Raw genomic sequence first — 22,044 nt, 5'->3', positions numbered from 1 at the left:
ATACTGTACCTGAGAAACGCATCAGTGATACTGTACCTGAGAAACGCATCAGTGATACTGTACCTGAGAAACGCATCAGTGATACTGTACATGAGAAACGCATCAGTGATACTGTACATGAGAAACGCATCAGTGATACTGTACCTGAGCAACGCATCAGTGATATTGTACATGAGAAACGCATCAGTGATACTGTACATGAGAAACGCATCAGTGATACTGTACATGAGAAACGCATCAGTGATACTGTACATGAGAAACGCATCAGTGATACTGTACCTGAGCAACGCATCAGTGATACTGTACCTGAGCAACGCATCAGTGATACTGTACATGAGAAACGCATCAGTGATACTGTACATGAGAAACGCATCAGTGATACTGTACATGAGAAACGCATCAGTGATACTGTACATGAGAAACGCATCAGTGATACTGTACATGAGAAACGCATCAGTGATACTGTACATGAGAAACGCATCAGTGATACTGTACCTGAGCAACGCATCAGTGATACTGTACATGAGCAACGCATCAGTGATACTGTACATGAGCAACGCATCAGTGATACTGTACATGAGCAACGCATCAGTGATACTGTACATGAGAAACGCATCAGTGATACTGTACATGAGAAACGCATCAGTGATACTGTACATGAGCAACGCATCAGTGGTACTGTACATGAGAAACGCATCAGTGGTACTGTACCTGAGCAACGCATCAGTGGTACTGTACCTGAGCAACGCATCAGTGATACTGTACATGAGCAACGCATCAGTGATACTGTACATGAGAAACGCATCAGTGATACTGTACATGAGAAACGCATCAGTGATACTGTACATGAGAAACGCATCAGTGATACTGTACATGAGAAACGCATCAGTGATACTGTACCTGAGAAACGCATCAGTGATACTGTACATGAGAAACGCATCAGTGATACTGTACATGAGAAACGCATCAGTGACACTGTACCTGAGCAACGCGTCAGTGACACTGTACATGAGCAACGCGTCAGTGACACTGTACATGAGAAACGCGTCAGTGACACTGTACATGAGAAACGCGTCAGTGACACTGTACATGAGAAACGCGTCAGTGACACTGTACCTGAGCAACGCGTCAGTGACACTGTACATGAGCAACGCGTCAGTGACACTGTACATGAGAAACGCGTCAGTGACACTGTACATGAGAAACGCGTCAGTGACACTGTACATGAGAAACGCATCAGTGACACTGTACATGAGAAACGCATCAGTGATACTGTACCAGAGAAACGCATCAGTGATACTCTACCTGAGCAACGCATCAGTGATACTGTACATGAGAAACGCATCAGTGATACTGTACATGAGAAACGCATCGGTGACACTGTACATGAGCAACGCATCAGTGACACTGTACCTGAGCAACGCATCAGTGCTACTGTACCTGAGAAACGCATCGCTACTGTACCTGAGAAACGCGTCAGTGCTACTGTACCTGAGAAACGCGTCAGTGATACTGTACCTGAGCAAAGCATCAGTGATACTGTACCTCAGCAACGCGTCAGTGCTACTGTACCTGAGAAACGCGTCAGTGACACTGTACCTGAGCAACGCGTCAGTGACACTGTACATGAGCAACGCGTCAGTGACACTGTACATGAGCAACGCGTCAGTGACAATGTACATGAGAAACGCGTCAGTGACACTGTACATGAGAAACGCGTCAGTGACACTGTACATGAGAAACGCATCAGTGACACTGTACCTGAGCAACGCATCAGTGACACTGTACCTGAGCAACGCATCAGTGACACTGTACATGAGCAACGCATCAGTGATACTGTACATGAGAAATGCATCAGTGATACTGTACATGAGAAACGCATCAGTGATACTGTACATGAGAAAGAAGACCTCAAGAACTACACATCTATGAGCTTACTTCTTATAATCAACCACATTTTTACCAAGATACTCACCAACAGACTTCAAGATAAATTTGACATCGGCACAATCAAATGTGGGTGGAGTAGATTTACCACAATGGATCATCTTCAAGTTGTACGGCAAGTGATTCAAACCAGCAACGAGTACGAACTACCACTCTGCTTGGAATTCATCAACTATGAAAAAGGGTTTTGTGGTCAGACGAGACAAAAATTGAACTTTTCGGTCTAAATTCCAAGCGTTACGTCTGGCTCAAGCCCAACACTGCACATCACTCTATCAACACCATCCCAGCTGTCAAGAATGGTGATGGCAGCATCATGATATGGGGATGCTTCTCTTCAGCAGGGACTGGGAAGCTTCTCAGGATAGAGGGGAGAATGGATGGTGCATAGTACTGGCGAATCCATGAGGAAAACTTGTTTGAGTCAGCCAAGACTGTGAAACTGGGGAGGAAATTTACATTTCAGCAGGACAATGACCCGAAGCACAAAGCCAAAGCCACACTGGAGTGGTTGAACAAGAAGAGATATATGTTCTTGAGTGGCCCAGTCACAGCTCTGACTTGAATCCAATTGGAAATTTATGGCGAGACTTGAAGATTGCAGTGCATCGATGATCCCCAACAGACTTATCAGAACTATTTTCCCGTGAAGAATGGGCAAAAATTTCACCTTCGTACTGTACAAAGCTAGTAGAGACTTATCCAAAAAGACTCATAGCAGTAACTGCTGCAAAAGGTGCATCTACCAAGTACTGACTTAAGGGGTTGACAACTTATGCAACCAGTAAATTTCATTTAGTACATTTTCTTTGCAAGTTTTGCTGTCGTTTAATGTCCTCTTCATATAACAGTGTTCAGTTTAACCACTACAACTTTGAATAAAAAAAATTATTAGAAAAACTGTGCATATATTAGTTGTAATTTAACAAAATGTGAAAACTTTGCAGGGGGTGAATACTTTTGCAAACCCCCCTTGGACATTTTCATAGTTTGTTGTGTTACAACCTGAAATCTTGATGCATTTAAAAATGATTTTTTTTTCCCTTTGATTTACACAACATACTCAAAAACGTTCAATGTGTGAAAAAATGGGGGGTGGGGGGTGAAAAAAACAATTAAAATTAAAAACCTGAAAAGTCTTCATTAGATAAGTATTCACCCCCTTTGCTGTGACACTCCTAAATAAACTCAGGTGCAACCAATTGCCATCATACTCCACACAATAAGTTAAATGGAGTCCATCTGTGTGCAATAAAAGTGGTTCACATGATTTCAGATTAAATACACCTGTCTCTGTAAGGTCCCAGAGTTGGCTAGTGCATTCAAAGCAATGATACTACCATGATGATCAAGGAGTTTTCAAAACAACTCTGGGATAAAGTTGTGGAAAGGCACAGATCAGGGGAGGGATATTGAATATCCCTTGGAGCACAGTCAAGTCAGTCATTAAGAAGTGGAAGGTATACGGCACCACCTATAATCTGCTTAGAGCAGGCCTTCCTCTCAAACTGAGCAGCCGGGTAAGAAGGGTATTGGCCAGTGAAGCCACCAAGAGGCCAATGACAACTGTGAAAGACCTACAGCGTTCCATAGCTGAGATGGGAAAAACTGTCCATGTGTCAACAACAGCTAAGGTACTCCACAAATCTGGCCTGTATGGAAGAGTGACAAGAAGGAAGCCATTTCTGAAAAAAGCCCATGTAAAATCCTGCTTGGAATTTGCAAAAAGGCATGAGGGAGACTAAATGAGAAAAAATGTGGCAAAAGTGGTCCAATGAAACAAAAATGGAAATATTTGGCCTAAATGCAAAGCGTTATGTCTGGCGCAAACCCAACACAGCACATCACCCAGGTAACACCATCCCTATTGTGAAGCATGGTGGTGGCAGCATCATGCTATGGGGGTGCTTTTCATCGGCAGGGACTGGGAAGCTTGCCAGGGTAGAGGGCAAAATGGATGGAGTTAAATACAGGCAAATCCTTGTGGAAAACCTGCTTCAGTCTGCAAAAGACCTAAGATTGGGACAGACTTTCGCCTTTCAGCAGGACAATGACCCCAAGCACACAGCCAAAGCAACACTGGAGTGGCTTAAAAACAAGAAAGTGAATGTCCTAGAGTGGCCCAGTCAAAGCCTGGACTTGAATCTGATTGAGAATCTGTAGCAAGACTTGAAGATTGCTATCAATCAACGATCCCCATCCAACTTTACAGACCTTGAACAATTTTGCCAAGAATAGGCAAATATTGCACGATCCAGATGTGCAAACCTGGTAGAGACACCCCAAAAGACTCACAGCTGTAATTGCTGCCAAAGGTGGTTCTACCAAGTATTGACTCAGGGGTGTGAATACTTATTTAAGCTAGACATTTCAGGTATTTTTTTTATTTTTCATTAACTGTTTCACAATAAACATTCTCTTACCTCTTCAAAGTGTTGAGTAGGTTGTGTAAATCAAAAGGGGAAAACCCAAGTTATATGCATCAAGATTTCAGGTTGTAACACAACAAACTGTGAAACTGTCCAAGGGGGGTGAATACTTACTATAGGCACTGTGTGTGTGTGTGTGTGTGTGTGTGTGTGTATGTATATATATATATATATATATATATATATATATATATATATATATTGTGTGTGTGTGTGTGTGTGTGTGTATATATATATATATGTGTGTATATATATATATATATATATAATATATGTATATATATATAATATATATATATATATATATGATATAAATATTATATATATATAGATATTATATAAGTGCCTATAGAAAGTCTCCACCCCCTTTCAAAATTTTCACCTTTTGTTGCCTTATAGCCTGGAATTAAAATGCATTAAAATTGTTTTTGTTTTTTTTCATTTATCTACACATTCTACCCCACAACCTCCAAGTGAAAAAAATATTCTAGAAATTTGTAGAAAATTAATTAAAAATAAAAACTGAAATAGCTTGGTTGGATAAGTGTCCACCCCCCCTTGTAATAACAATCCTAAGTTAGCTCAGGTGTAACCAATCACCTTCAAAATCACACTTCAAGTTAAGTGGCCTCCACCAGTGTTAAAATTTAGTGATTCACGTGATTTCAGGATAAATCACTTTGAATCACATTTGAAGTATGCAAAAATAAACACTTAGGAGATTCTGTAGCCATGTGGCAAAAAGTTTTGTGGTCTGACAAAACTAAAATGGAACTTTTTGGCCTAAATGCAAAGCGTTATGTTTGGCGCAAACCCAACACAGGGCATCAGCAGGGACTGGGGCATGTGTCAGGATAGAAGAGAAAATGAAAGGAGCAAATTACAGAGAAGTCCTTGAGGAAAACCAGCTGCCCTCTGCAAGAAAGCTGAAACTGGGACAGAAGTTCACCTTTCAGTGTGACAACAACCCAAAGCACACAGCCAAAACCTGGAGTGGCTAAGGAACAAAATGGTAAATGTCCTTGAGTGGCCCAGTTAGAGCCTCAACCTAATTGAAAATTTGTTTCATGACTTGAAGATTGCTGCCATTAACAGTCCCCAAAGAAATTGATAGAGCTTGAACAGTTTTGTAAAGAACAATGGTCAAATATTGCCAAACCTATGTGTGCAAAGTTGGTAGAGACCTATCCCAACAGACTCACAGCTGTAATTGCTGACAAAGGTGCTTCCACCAAGTATTAACTCAGGGGGTTGTAGACTTATCCAATTATGATCTTTCAGTTTTGTATTTGTCATATATAATTTTTTCTCAATAAACCCTTTTTTCCCCTTAACAGTGTGGAGTATGGTGTGTAGATAAGTGGGAAAAAATCCTCTAAATCCTTAAATGCATGAAACTGTGAGGCACTGACACAACAAAATCGGAAAAAAGTTCTAGGGAGTTTAGACCTTCTCTAGTTCACACAGACTGTTTTTTTTTGTTGGGCTTTTTATACATTTATCAGTCGCCAATTATTTTAATTTTTTTCTCATAATTTAGATTATCCAATTATTTTTAGGTTCAGCTCAAAGCTACCACCCCCGCGCTAACTAGGGAGGGTGAAGACAACCACAGGCTGATGTCCGAAGCATGCGTCACCAGCTGACCGCTTTTTCTTCACACTGCAGATTCACTATGCAGCCATTTCAGAGCTACAGCGCTGGAGGACAACTCACTTCTGGGCAGCTTACAGGCAAGCCCACAGCCAGACTACAGGGGTTGCTGGTGCACGGTGAGCCGAGGACACTCTGACCAACCTAAGGCCCAGAGCAATATGCACACACTAGTACAGTAGCATAGGTATTCTTCTATATACTGTAGGATATTTCATCCATCCCATAACAAGCACATACTGTTTCTGGACGGTTGCTCTGAAGATAGGAGGATGTGTATGAATGAATGGCCTTCAAGTCTTCTAAGAACACTTCAGATTTCTATTCTCTGCTCAGAGTCTTGCTCTTCTTCTCTTTCCAGCCCTGCAGGCTGTTTCTTGAGTCCTCCTCATTCTGACCTGCCTGTCCCGCTGCTGTAATCCTAGACCCCAGCGACCCCAACGGCTGGCTCTGTACTCGAGTTTCACAAAATAACATTCTCTTACAGAACCGCGGGGTACTGTAGGTGGTCTGCCTAACCCCACTGGTGTGTCGCCTCGAAAGTGAGGTAAACAACAATGGCAAATCTTCACTGTGTCATGTTCTGATCTGAACATACGATAAGATTCTGCAAGGTTTCTGAGCAAAGAGGGGCCAATATTATATTATATTGTACCTTTGTAAAGCGCTTTCACCTTTCAATACATGAAAGGTGCCACATGCACAACCTTCCAGAGAACACAATTTTATTTTGCATGGATTTTATTTTCCCTTGTAAACAATCTTTTCAAAAAGCACTAGATGATAGACTAGATAAATCAATGCCAACAGCATAAGTGCTGAACGCGATCAACATAGTATTAGAGAACAGTTATTTTGCATTTGTTGATAAGAATTACAAACAAAACAATGGTACAGCAATACGATCTAAATAAGGAATGCATTTTGCCAGAACATACATGGGGAAATGGGAAGAGCAATTACTTAGAAAATCAGAAAAATAACTTTTAGAATACATTCGGTTTGTAGATTATATTATTGCGGTTTGGACACATGGAGAAAAATCTTTTCTAGTTTCATAAAAGGACATATGAAATCCACTGGTGCATGTCAGCAGGTTTACAGAAGAGGTCAGTCTCAACTGAAATTGGATACAGAGAAATAATTATAGAAATTGAGTTAAGAAAAGTAGATAAACTAAAAAGAGATGATCTACTAGATTATAAAAATAGAGATAAAAAGGTAAAACAAGTACCATTGGTAATGACTTACTCTACACAGGACACATAAAATAATAATTATCAGAACAGGTTCTACAAATGCTTGCACTTGTACATGTAAAGTTTGTAAATACATGGACAAAAGGAAAAACATAATTAAACACAAGAACAACACATATCCACTGAAAACTAATACCTACTGTAAAAAGAGCAACGTTCTTTATGGAATAGCCTGTGAAAGATGTGATGAAATAAAATATGTTGTAGAGACTGGAACACATTTATATAAAATAATTCAGAACAACCTTTCATTAATTAGAAATAAAAAAAAATTGTGAACTTCATCAGTCAAGGGCATGACATAAATTATGTAAAGTTGAAAGTACTGGAACAGTTAAAATTAGATAATGCGACATATAGAATAGAAGAAAGTAAATGGATAAATAGACTGAACACAATTATGCCAGCAGTACTCAACAGAAAATAAGGAACTAATTAACATATACAACATTTAAATAAATAAATAAACAAAATTCATTCAAAAGTTGTGCATGCTGATGCGCTGGGGAGGCCAAATCAAGGCTGATCCTCAGAGACAGCATTGCATGATAATATAAGTTTATATAAACTAATGTTGATCAGACAATACAGATTTAAAGATAGAAGTAAAAATGATGTCACACTATATAGAACACCATTACATCATGTAAGAATAAATCATGGACTTGATTATAAACAATAACAAGTTGTTGTCATGCTGTCAAAAACCTATACATACCGCCAATGTTTTGGTTCAAACACATGCTTCCTTGATAAAGATATGTATAACATACCAAAACATTGAGCAGATGGCTCTTTGATATATATATATATATATATATATATATATATACACACATACATACACACATACACACACACACAGTATAATTAGGGCTGTCAATTAATCACAGTTAACAGATTAACGCCTGCATTTTTTTGGAGAGTCATTTTTTTAACGCATGTTAATCATATTCCTGTCTTGTCCCTCTTAGCATAGTGTAACTGATTTCCTGTGGCACCATTTTAATACACTCAACTGCATGCCAGGACTGAAGGACTGTAGTCATCGTTTGAATAAAAAATGAGTCACAGAACTGCATTGGGTAACAAAGCACTCAAACTGAAGAATTTATGAATGGGAAGTTAACTTTTTTTTTTTTTAAACTTTCTTATAGTTCATTGGCTAGAAAGAGAGTATCTACTATCAAAGTGAGTTCCAGTATCACAGAAGTGCATCTAGTCTGCTGTCCCCCCTGCATGCTGCTAAACATGCTTTCACTTCTCAAAATACACTTTCAATAACCACATTCATTTTAAACAATATTACAGTTATGGAGGATATAACCATTACTCACTGAATATTTTGTTGTATTTAGGCAATTTCAAGTTATCAATATAACCATTACTCACTGAATTATTATTATTATTATTATCAATATATTATTATTTATTATTATTATTATTATTATATTATATTATTATTATTATTATTATTATTGTTGTTGTTGTAAATGCAGTACAGTGAGTAATAAACTGACTCCATTGTGATTTAGCAGTTGGTTCAAACAATTTAACAACAAATGCTGGACTGTAAATAAATATAAAACTATGAAGAGAATCCAGAAATAAGAAAACAGGGTTTTATGCTGGGCTGTTTATCAGGTATGAAGAAGAAGAAGAAGAAGAAGAAGAAGAAGAAGAAGAAGAAGAAGAAGAAGAAGAAGAAGAAGAAACAAATTAGATGGATGCACTAATTGTAGCAATTAAATATGCAATTAAAAACAAGATTAATTGATATATTTTTTTTTTTTAATCTCAAGTATAATCGCGACCATTTTTTTAAATCGCTGGACAGTCCTTACAGTTAGTTTTAAGCCGTAATGCACAAGAGGCATATTTTTGTGTGAAAGTATATCCCATATTATTATTTTATATATTCTATGTTTTTTACCTTCTAGTTTTGTTTTGTTTGTGTAAACTGCAGACAATGCTGCACTCATAGTCTACTGTTACACTGCTATGCTTTGGGGAGAATTTATTTATTTACTTATTTATTTATTACTGACAAGATTCTCCTTCTAAACAAGTCTTCTGTCAGGTCTTTCCTTCTTCATCTATATTTCTCATCGACCTTCTTCAGTAGTCAAACTCTAGGAACATCTGGATGATCTTCTTGCGATTCAACTCCCACTGAACGCGGAAAGACGTCAATTTCTGCACTTCACAGCCTTGCTGTCAGTTAAATATTAGAGCTGTTGACATGAAGTGGCACAGGTAGTGATGACATAGGTAGGAATCTGATAAAAACAGATCAGCCGTGTACATACATATGAACGGAACTGATAAAAGATAATTTTTTTTTTTTTCCAGTTTTAGGGGCCTGTTGCATAGATCAGTCGTAGACTTGCACCATAGATTCCATATAGTATAACGTCAGAAATATATATATATATCAACAATAATATAATTTATAGATATATATATCATATAATCTCTATATAATATATATATCTATATATATATATTATATATATATATATATATATATATATATATGCAAGCAAAGTGTTCTCTTCTCTTCTTAAGACAGAGTTTACCACCGGACACAATATGAATCAATCAATAAATTAATATTTATTACTTGTCATGACGCACGTGCAAAAAATTGCTAGGTGGCTTGTGTCTGATTCAGGTTTTTTTCAGAAGCCTCGAACAATTTCCAACCTTTTGTAGCAGGAGAAACAGCGATGCATTTCACCGCTTGTTTACATGCCATTTTGTAGCGATGAGGTGCCCTTGTGGAAATAAGAATGCAAAACAAGGCAGTGAGGCCCGTCTGGAAAGATCAGTGTGCCTCAAGACACTCTCGCGATGACAAGCCACACTTGAAAAGATTTAAGTTTGATGATGATGAGTTGTCAGGTTACAAAACAGTACTGCATCTGTTGTGCTAAAAAGGTGTTATTTTAAGGTAATTAACTGTTCCTTTAGACGGAGCACTTACAATGGGAAAAATCTGTTTCATCACAAGGGTGTTCTCTTAGACAAAGTGTTCTCTTAGGAGGTGTTGCTATACATGGAGACTGTCTGTCTGTCTCTCTCTCTCTCTCTCTCTCTCTCTCTCTCTCCTCTCTCTCTCTCTCTCTCTCTCTCTCTCTCTATATATATATATATATATATATATATATATATATATATATATATATATACTGTGTGTCTATATAACTATGTAACTGGTGGGGGGCTAATGCACACCTGGGACTCCAATAAAAGGCCCATGAAAAGTCCACTTTTTGGATAATAATTTATTTAGGTATTTATTTGACAGGGACAACATACACTTTGTTTAGGACATGTCTTAACATGTATTGCACTCAGATTTAGCTATGAGCTAATTTTCATTGGCAGTCCATGAAATAACCCTGTAGGGCATTTACTAAAACAAATGTCTCCAAACCTACATACTGACTCAGGCACCACGTCAATCCTCGCTCTCCTCTGTTTTCAAAGCGTTGGGAATTTCTGTTACGAGCACAGTGCATATGCAACAAATAGTTAAAGCCAACCAACGTTCAAATCCAAATGCAAATATATATTTTTTTTCTTCTCAATAAAAATTATTGATTTCAAGGGGCTCACCAGCCATCCACTGTCCTGAGTGACATGCCACAATCGGAGCAGGGCAGTGACAGTAGCGCTCAAGACATCTTGCAATGCAGTGGTCAATTACTCGCAGGTCACGGGACAATGACAGCTTCTGACCTGCTTCTCCTGATCACTACCATATGCCCATCACACTGTCACATAGGTTTCACATCAGACGGCTTGATAACATGCTTGTGATAACATGCTTTTTCTTAGGCATGCCCGGACTACTGTACAATAGCCCATCAAGTTGTGCTTTACCTTCTTCTTGTGCTTGACGCTAAATACTGTACCACTGGGAACAATTTCAACATAATAAATGATATGCCTTGTACAAGCCCAGCACTCTCACTGAGTTCACAGTGCCCACTATTCACCGGACAAGCCCAGCACTCTCACTGAGTTCACAGTGCCCACTATTCACCCTACAAGCCCAGCACTCTCACAGAGTTCACAGTGCCCACTATTCACATGACAAGCCCAGCACTCTCACTGAGTTCACAGTGCCCACTATTCACCTGACAAGCCCAGCACTCTCACTGAGTTCACAGTGCCCACTATTCACCCGACAAGCCCAGCACTCTCACTGAGTTCACAGTGCCCACTATTCACCCTACAAGCCCAGCACTCTCACTGAGTTCACAGTGCCCACTATTCACCCGACAAGCCCAGCACTCTCACCGAGTTCACAGTGCCCACTATTCACCTGACAAGCCCAGCACTCTCACCGAGTCACAGTGCCCACTATTCACCAGACAAGCCCAGCACTCTCACCGAGTTCACAGTGCCCACTATTCACCAGACAAGCCCAGCACTCTCACTGAGTTCACAGTGCCCACTATTCACCTGACAAGCCCAGCACTCTCACTGAGTTCACAGTGCCCACTATTCACCCGACAAGCCCAGCACTCTCACTGAGTTCACAGTGCCCACTATTCACCCGACAAGCCCAGCACTCTCACTGAGTTCACAGTGCCCACTATTCACCTGACAAGCCCAGCACTCTCACTGAGTTCACAGTGCCCACTATTCACCCTACAAGCCCAGCACTCTCACCGAGTTCACAGTGCCCACTATTCACCCTACAAGCCCAGCACTCTCACTGAGTTCACAGTGCCCACTATTCACCTGACAAGCCCAGCACTCTCACTGAGTTCACAGTGCCCACTATTCACCCGACAAGCCCAGCACTCTCACTGAGTTCACAGTGCCCACTATTCACCCTACAAGCCCAGCACTCTCACTGAGTTCACAGTGCCCACTATTCACCCGACAAGCCCAGCACTCTCGCTGAGTTCACAGTGCCCACTATTCACCAGACAAGCCCAGCACTCTCACCGAGTTCACAGTGCCCACTATTCACCAGACAAGCCCAGCACTCTCACTGAGTTCACAGTGCCCACTATTCATGCACCGTCTCTGCACGTGTGAATGGGTTATTTTTTATTACTGTGAGAGTCATATGAAAATGGAGAATATCTCTCCATGTTTTTAAATTTAAAGTTACTCGTTAGATATGACAGTAGGGTACAGATGAACAGCCTCCAGATTACTCGTTTGAATGGTTTTGAGAGTTATAAAAATATGCGGTTCAAAGCTCAAAGTTATCAGTCCCGACGCAGTAAAGGGGAACTGACAACGCAAATGACACATTTAAATATTTAAAAAAAAAATATCTAGAAAGTTGATGAAAAAAATGCTAAAATAGAATTGCTTGACGAGTAGCTAAAACCCATGCTGGGGCGTTCCAGTATTTCTGAAGCCGTGTATGGAATTCATATCAGAACGGCAGTGATGCACTTTGTAGCAGGTGTTAATTATACTCTCACCTTCACTTGGGACAATTAACTGCTGGACTGCTGCTGTGGTCAATTAGCTGGCAGTAATGCCTGCTGCATCAGGTATTAATGCTTCAGCAGGGAGGTCTGTGCTTAATTGTGCCTAATTGAACCATCAGTGCGTCCGGCACTGGTCCTGCAGGTGAGAGGGGTCTTCACAGGGAGCTCCCAGGTTACATCAGGCACTTCATTCACTTCAGAGAGCTCAGAGCACCCTCCTGATTTCAGAAGCCAGGCAGGGCTGGGCCTGGTCCCCATATGGATGAGATACAAGCTGTGTGGAGCCATCTGATAAAAGACATTTAAAGACACATAGCTGCAAATGCTGTTATTTTATTTACTCCTCCACTGAAGTCTTGTGATATCTGCAATTATTCTGAATTGTTCGTTATTTGATGTCTTTAAAGGATTCTCAAGGATATAATTCATTCTCAAGGATATAGTTGTCCTAATATTGACATTTTTTATTTTAATTGCTTGCAAGATACTTTATCATGTTTATTTGCTTCCTGGTCTTAAGAAAGCATGTGATATTGTGACCTTACAACTCTGTGGATACCCCTACTTCAAGGTATAGTAGAGATAGGGGTACGATCGCATCATCAAAGAACATATCTACTCAGCAGAAGGACAACCGTCAAAGGGTTCTTCTTTTCTCCCAGCTTACAAAACCCAAAATACAACAAATAATTAAATAATTAAATAAATAAGGTCTTACAATCTCACCTTGTGAATTACAGTAAAAGCAGTCCCTAATTCATGGTAATTCTGTGTTTATTATTGCTTTTATTAATTGACTTCTGAATTTATCTCTTTAAACCTGTACATGTTCAGAATCCCTTTTAGATTCTATTCAGAATCAGTTCCAGAAGTTTTTGGAAGTGATTGAGGATTCTTTTGGATCTGTTTGGAATGTGTTCAGAATCTCAGGAATGGATGAACAGCATCGCTGTTCCAGGAGCAAACACACCTCACCCAGCTGCAGCACAGATGCTTACTGTTCAGTACAAAGAGATGACTGAGCTCTGTGGGTTTGTTCTTATCAGTCCCAGCTTCAGGAGCATCGCAGGAACAATAGCAAGGTATTTTCATCCATCACAGCCATACTGGTGCACCTGGCTAAGACATTTATTACATTGTATTTAAGCCCATTGTAAGAAGAGCGCTAGTCTAGAAGCATAACCCTGCTTCCCTGAAACAGAAATGTAACCATTACCTCATGGGTATTTATCCTTACAGACCCTCTAACCTGAATAGATATAACAAAGACTGCTCGTCAGAGACTGTGACGCAGGGCATAAATAGACTGCATGTACAGATCTCAATATCATTTTTCCTTCAAGACTGCAGCAATCACAGATGCAGTCACCTTGAAAATCGTTACATTTCTACTTCACTGAACCAGGTTTATGATACTAACCTTACGTTCCCTGTCAAGTACAAAATGTAACCATTACCTCATGGGTAGAAATACCAAAGCTGTCGCAAGGCAATTATTGCAGACAACTGGAATGCCACAAGACTCGGCCAATGCCACCTTGCACGTTACCATTAGGAAACCCAATGCTAGTAGTTAGGGATGCAAAATTGAGAGAGAACTCACCTACATGTTTATGATGTAAGGGCTGACTTGAAGCCACACCGTTGCATTGCAAATGTCTCCTACAGATGCACCCTGGAATAAAGCTGTGGCAGTGTGTGTGTGTTATGTGTTGTGTTGCGTGTGGTGTGTTACTGTATGTTAGTGCATGGGATATAAATGGGTCTGTGTAGCATTTATATCCCGTGTACCAATACTTATACGCCAACATTAACACACCACACGCAACACAACACACAACATGCACACATGGGTGGGGCACACTGCCACAAAAGCCTACAAAGTTGCCGTGCCCCTGGTAGAATGGGCAGTGAGATTTTCTGAAAGGGGCAAGTTGGTTCGCTCATAGGCAGTGTTCACTGTTTCTGTGATCCAATTAGATAGCATCTGCTTAGACATGGCTTACCATGGGACTTAGCAGACAAAAAAATTGTTCAGACTGCCTCCAACTCTGTATTCTGTCCACATAATAGGCCAATGCTCACACTGGACAAAGCGTATGGAGCTGCCGCTCCCTATCAAACTGGAAAGGGGGTGGGTGGAAAGCCTCTAATTCTACAGTCTAGTTAATGTGGAACTTAGAGATAGTTTTCAGCAGAAAAGCAGGATTTGTACGAAGCGTAACCTTTGTCCTGGCTTCTGCATAAATAAAGCAGGCTTTCGCCATAGAACATACTTGCATCTCACCCACCCACTTAGTGGATGTGATTGCAAGAAAGAAAGCTGCTTTCAAAGATAAATATTTCAGCTCAGTGTCCTTTATAGGTGGCTGAAGCTGGCGAGCTCCTTTCAAAAATTGCCCCGCCAGGAAATGAGCTCCTGGGGAGACTGAATCAATTTTAATATGGGAATCCAAAATAGCTGCTAAATAGACCTTTAATGTAGAGGGAGATTTCACCTCATCAGATGGATCCTGTGAAAACTGCAGTATGACTGCCATGGGACAGAATGTAGGGTTTTTTTGTTTTGCTTTGCTTCGGCTACAATCTCAAAGATATTTAGACCTAAATATCTTGACATTTCAAACCTTAAATCATGCAGACACCACATTTGAAAAACGCCACACTTGTACCCATACAGGGAACGCGTGGACACTGCTCTGGCATTCTGTAAGGTATCAATGACTCTATTTGATAATCCCAGATGGCTCAAATGCTGTTCAGGAGCCAGACCCAAATGGGATGGGATGTCACAATGCCCCCTACGCCTGACTGTCTCCTGGGTCACCACAGACTCCTGGGCCAATAAGGGGCTACTAATAGCACTGTGGCCCTATCTTGCCTGCTCTTTTCCAGACACAGCAGAAGCATGGTGAGTGGTGGAAAGGTATACAGCAGTTGTATCGGCCACTGGTGTGCCAAGGCATCTATTGCCAGTGGGGTCTCAGCGCCTGTTATGGAGAACCAGTGGGGACAATAAGTGAATTCCTGGGAGGTAAAGCGGTCCATCTGTGCTGTCCCAAACTGTTGCCAGATGAGGCTCACCACTTCTGGGTGAATCCTCCACTCCGAGGCACTGGGGAATCCCCCTGAAAGGAGGTCTACTGCCCAGATTACCACACTGAGCAGGTGTACTGCTCGCAGGGAGAGGAGATGAACTTGCGCCCAGATCAACAGCTTGCAGGCCACTTGATGGAGAATGGGAGATTTGAGGTCGCCCTAGTGGTTTATATAAGCCACCACAGTAGTGTAGTCTGTCCGGACAAGCATGTGTCTACCTTGAACCTGTAAAAAACTCTGCAAGGCTAGAAACACTGCCTGCAGCTCGAAAATATTTCTATGGAGACCCTGCCATGGGAGTTTCCATACCCCTTGCACGTTCCTGCCATTCCACCCCAGCCGAGGCACAAATGAGCCTGTCATCCAGGTAATTCAGTACTCTGATACCTCTGAGCTTCAATGAGGCAAGAATATCCTCCATGAACTTCGAAAAGGCAAAAGGGAGCTAGAGAGAGGCTCAGCGTCAGTACTCAGAACTCGTACACTGTCCCTTAGAAAGCAAACAGCAGGTACCTTCTGTACATGGTTTTATGGGGACATGAAAATAAGTGTCTTTCAAGTCTACCATAGTGAACCAGTCATCTGGCCTTATTGACTGCAATGACATTCCAAATAAAGAGGATGTACAGTGCAAACAGGCCACTTTTGTAGCAGGGTTGTCACCTCCTCATACAGCACCACTGTATCTTGAGGGTTCGTCATTCCCTGAAAGGGAGAGGGACCATTTTTTAATTGTAGAGACACCCAGTCCATACAGTATTGAGCAGCCAGGTGAAGGAGATGCATTGACGCCACTACTCCAGGTGACTTTTTTGCCTTTGCTCTTGGCAGTGGAACTTAAAGTTTCCCCTTTGCACAGCCGGGGGTCGTTGTGAAAACCCTTGGATTTACCAGGAGCCGATTGTACTAGTCTCTGAGGTTGTTGGAATCTTGGCTGCCAGTTTGCTGCTAGTCTATGCACTGGAGGATGCTGCTTAGGAAGCAGGAGCACCAGCTCTTTTACAGACTCACGCACGAAGTGAGAGCGCTGAATCATGTCATCCACCTCAAGGCCAAACATATGTCCCGGAGCAATGGGAGCATCCAGCAATGGTGCCTTGTCCCCATCAGCCACTCATGCTTGAGACAACCAGAGCTGTCTTCTAGCTGCCTCTAAAGCCATAAGGTTGCTGCCCACCACCTGCCCGTTCAACTTAGAGATACAGAGCACATGTTTATTAACCAAGCGCATGTCTTCGAGCTGTTGTGGTGTGGGTCTGTGGCTCTGGGAAAGAGACCTTAACAAGCAGTTCTGGTATGTTACCAAGATGCTGTTGTAATTTCCCAGCCATGCGGCGAGTGTGCCAACTGAGTAAGCCCGCTTGAGAATGTGCTCTAAAACCCTGCACTGTTTATTTGGGAAGGCAGTGTCTTTAATTAGGAGCACTAGTTTTGGTGCTCGCAACAGCGAAGGAATGGTAGCATCAGCAGAGTTTCTCCGCATCATGCATGCTGTACTGTGAGGCAGGCTTGTCAAGCAGCTTCGATATTAATTATTCAGGTTTCTTCTTAATTTGTACAAAGATAATTTTCCCAGTTGCTGATTACATCTGAAACGATCGCCAGACACATTACACATCTATTGATTTAAGTTCACACTTCCTGATTCTGATCTAAAAAAAACAAAAAAACAAATAAACAAACGTACAAACAAATAAATACATTAAAATACATTGAAAATACAAAAAAGTTATATTAAATTTACACTTTGGAGTAAAAAAAATCTTAGAAAATCACCTTTTTAAAGAAACCATTACTTGTGCATTCCTATTGAAAGATTTGACCTGAATAACACATGTAAAAAATGCTCAGCCCAGAAGCCGCTGCAGGCTGATGTAAGGCCTCTCTTTGGTAAAGCCCTGCAATGCCCATGTGTAGTTACTGCTGGAAGGGTGTGTTCCTCAGAGCACAAGCCCTGAGAATGCTTGCTAACACATCACAGCACAGGCTGTGCATAACAAATAATACCAAATCTGGTGAGCACTTAAGCCAAGGCTCAAATGGTACAATCTTAAGCACTGTGGCCCCAGGGGTCTAACCACTGAGCTTCTTACCCCCTGTTAGACAAGTGGCAGGTACACCCCCCTTCCTTTCACTGCCTTTGTCTGACAGATAACACAGAGCTGCTGTGGTCTGTCTGGGATTGAACAGCATGGTGTGCAAAGTGGCCCAGCCAACCGTTCTAAACACCTGAATATGGAGAGCCTCAGCCATGAATGATACAGCTAAGTGTCCTTTCCTTCTGTCTGACTGCCTGCCTTTAGTGAGCCAGGGCCCGCCATGTGTAATTAAACAAAGATGCAAAATGTGGTTCAACGCTCTTATAAGATGCTGTAAGAAACATGCTTCATAACTTAGCGTTGTTTTCTTTATGAACATGTAACCAAATTACTGCATGCTTTTTGAGAGTCACCCTGAACTCATTTCTTTTTTTTTTTTTTTAAATGTGTTTGCAGTTGTCGCATTAAAATGTGTTGAAATAATAAAAATGTGGACGCTAGTGGGATGAAGCTTCAAAATAGCTGCTTCAGCTGAAAAACTAATGTCGTGTCTTATTGCATTATTGAACTGATGTCATTATGGCTAAATAATGCTGTTTTTCAGCTAAACTTGTGTCATTTTTTTTAAAAATGGAATCCTACCCCAAATTAATTTGCATCACAAGTTACAATAATGACCTGCTAAGTAAGGCTTAATGACTGAGGATTAAATATACCCACAATCCTCAGTAATCAGTAGGGGGGCTATATTGCTTTAGAAACAGAGGGGCGGCATTTGTTTACATAAACTCGCTGTTGAGTGCTAAAGGAAATACTTGATTCCATGACAGAGAACAAGCCATATTGACAGGCTCTGATGTCTCAATTCTTCTGCATACAATCGCAGTGCACCATAGTGTTCAACAGAAACAGATCCCCCCATCCCCTTGTCTCACAGCCCACATTTTAAAACCCAGAATTAGACCACCAAAAGCAATATGTCGCCAATGGCAACCATACTGAGTGTTCTAGGGTCAAAAATACAAAAGCCTTATTTTCTTACTATTGAAACTCACTTATATTTTTTATCCACATGTCTTTGCCTTAAATCAACCAAGGGATTCAATTTTTCTCTCAGAGGCAGGCTATGATATTCAATCAGAGATTATTTTTGTATCAATACCAGGGAACTCCAATCTCCCAGGCCTGGATTAAATCAAAACTATGGTGCCTAATATAAAGCTTAGCTATTGCAGTGCCATAAACTTAGACTGAATTCAGGCTCCAAGTAATTAACAACCCAATAGTGACAACAGTGGATTTGCATTACACAGTTCAGCTGCACCAGCAGGGAGAATGTTCTACAAGTTGCAGGGTGCTCTGTAGCAGAGCAGAGTTAATGATACAATCACAACCTGCAACCTGTGTGTGCTCAACGAAGCAGTCTGAAAAGACACATTCTAACGGGTTAACAAGCTGTAAACCCCTATTATGTACTGTGACAGAAGCATTAAGCTTTGTTGGAGTTTGGGGAACAAAAAACAATGGGGTTGCTTCAGAACGGACACCATACAAGTGGGTATCTCTTATTAAGCAAAATCAGCTTGGCCCTCATAACATTGTTTACAGGTTACTCTACTTTAGCCTTTTTATATTTTTTGTATTTTTTATTATAATGGATTTAATTTTTCACGTAAAATACATTTTCCTGAAATCAACATCTCCAGATCTGGTTGTTCCTCGGGAGCCCTGCAAATAAAACAAGCTATGGAAACTGCAGCTTTCATAATCCAGCCGTTGCGTATAATTAATAAAGGGCAGAAATACCTGCTAGGACAGAGACGGCTCAGGAAATATTGTAATCGGACATTTAAAGCACCTGTCAAAAGGCCCCTGATTCCTTCTTGACGGCAAGCGGATTGCCGGTGTTATCTGGCGTCGACAGTGCACTAACCTTTGAATGGAAGTTCCAAATGTGCTCGTCGTAATTTTCATATTTGCGGATGAAGAGACCCGCTTTCTCAGCTAGGCTGCAGAACTGGTTCAGAGTGCTGCCTCGTCGAGGAGCGAACACAATGGCTCTCCCCTGAAAGGAAGAGAGGGGAGAGAGGAGCATAAGGGTGCCAGGAAGTGTGTTTGGAGAGGGGGTAGTTTAATCTTTCTACACTTCTTCTACACACATACAGGCATGATGCAGATATAAAAGCACACACACAAATAAACCTACAAAGAATACCAATGAATTGTGCCTGGCCAGAAATATAAACCCCTTGGCTATAGGATGTGCTATATTTAAATTTCAAGTGTGCACTACAGTAATAAGAGCTAAAATAGCAGTAGTAGTAGTTGACTTTTTTTTTATATGGTATGTGGATCAGTGGCCGAAGACTGTGGTTTGATTCTAGTTTTTGTTTCAGTATTATATTAGATAATAAACTAAAGGATTAAAGTCCTCCCAATCCAATCAATATGACAAAACGCATCCAGCACTGAAAGCAGTCATGCATTAAAAGGATTAGGGAGAGGTTCAAAGTAGCTTTGAAATAATCCTGAATGTATTATACCTAACTTTAATTAATTTGAGGATGTGCAATGGCAACCAATATATTCAAGGGATATATTCAAGAAGATGAGTCTGCAAGGTGTTTGAATGGTTCTGGAGAGATATGGGACCAATGACTCATTCAAGAAGATGAGTCTGCAAGGTGTTTGAATGGTTCTGGAGTGATATGGGACCAATGACTCATTCAAGAAGATGAGTCTGCAAGGTGTTTGAATGATTCTGGAGTGATACAGGACCAATGACTCATTCAAGAAGATGAGTCTGCAAGGTGTTTGAATGATTCTGGAGTGATACAGGACCAATGACTCATTCAAGAAGATGAGTCTGCAAGGTGTTTGAATGGCTCTGGAGAGATATGGGACCAATGCTTTTTGTGATTACTGCCTCTAGTAAGACAGGGCAGTTGGGATGGAAATCTGCAGTGAAGTCCATCATCTAGAATGGCCCATACTTCTCCCTTTTCAGGTTGTTCCTTGTTAAACATCAGTAATCTGTGCAGAAATGAATAAGAAGCTACTGCAAGGCAAGTGCTTGCTTACTGTCAGCCCTCTACCAGCCCATCTCACCTGCTGTCTTGTCCACCCTGACTGAAACTGTCTGTTAACAGGGAGGTGCAGTTTGTTTGTGTAATAGAAACGGTAGCCAGGGTTTATTTGAATAACAAATCAATAACACTATGTAACACAATTTTTGTTCCTGGGTAGTAAGTGCTATTTCCTAATTGCTTATGCCTCAAAAGTATAGAAAATGGCTATTATTCCCCACAAACTTTGCTTTTGTGACCAGGACAGTGATATTTCAAAATATCACTATTTCCAATGGAAAAACGGGCAAATGTGTATCTTTTTGTTCACATAAAGTCAGAAAAAAAGAACATATGAATCCAAATTAACATGTATTTATACTAAAGTAATACAAAGATGACTACAAAAGATTTAGAAGTGAGTTGTTTTTCGAGATCTACAATTATACTGTATTTACCAAGCAAAATACAATGTAACAGTTCATTAAAAAAAAGAAAAGCTGCTTTATTTTTATTAGTGCTCATGAAAGATTAGGGACATAGACCCTGATAACAGCCAGACACCACTAACAAGTGTGCACTACTGCGCGCTATGGACAAAGATGGGACTGTCAAACTCATTTTACTTGTGAGTGAAAGGAGCGATAAACAAGAATGCAAAATCCAGGCACGGACCTCTTATTTGAACAAGCAACATTATCTCTGTCCCTCTCCTTCTTGTGTTTGTCATTGTACTGAAATGCAGCTATTTCTAAAATGCCTCCACAGAATAAAAAGCTAAGAGTGCTTCGTTTGCACCTTTTTGTAAAACGGCTGATGTTACAGAGCTAGCAGAGGTGCATGTGGGCTCTCCTAACTGAACCTTCAAACACGTGTACAGCCACAGAAGCATACAATCAAGCAGAGGACCAAATTACATTCAACACAGCGGCATTGCTAGTAATGGAAGCAACCACATGGAACTTATTTCCTTTGTTAGAACGTCTTCAACTGCCCATGAAAGTGAAATAGTCCACAAAAGCAACAATATGCGTGGGTGTACAGCTGGACATTTCTGCACAATAATCTATATCATCGTTTTCTATACC

The 22,044-nt window shown here is 40.7% G+C and overlaps 1 protein-coding gene across 1 annotated transcript in view; it reads right to left on the bottom strand.

Moving 5' to 3' along the window:
• camkmt (calmodulin-lysine N-methyltransferase) overlaps window positions 1-22,044 on the bottom strand; it is a 186,522-nt gene that overhangs the window by 9,827 nt on the left and 154,651 nt on the right. Inside the window, exon 10 of the mRNA XM_041251730.1 lies at window positions 19,825-19,956. Coding sequence (XP_041107664.1) covers window positions 19,825-19,956 — 132 coding nt within the window. The remainder of the gene's footprint in view (window positions 1-19,824; window positions 19,957-22,044) is intronic.

Source organism: Polyodon spathula, chromosome 6 (genome assembly GCF_017654505.1).
Source record: "Polyodon spathula isolate WHYD16114869_AA chromosome 6, ASM1765450v1, whole genome shotgun sequence".
NCBI lineage: Eukaryota > Metazoa > Chordata > Actinopteri > Acipenseriformes > Polyodontidae > Polyodon > Polyodon spathula.
This window is presented reverse-complemented; position numbering and strand designations above follow the sequence as displayed.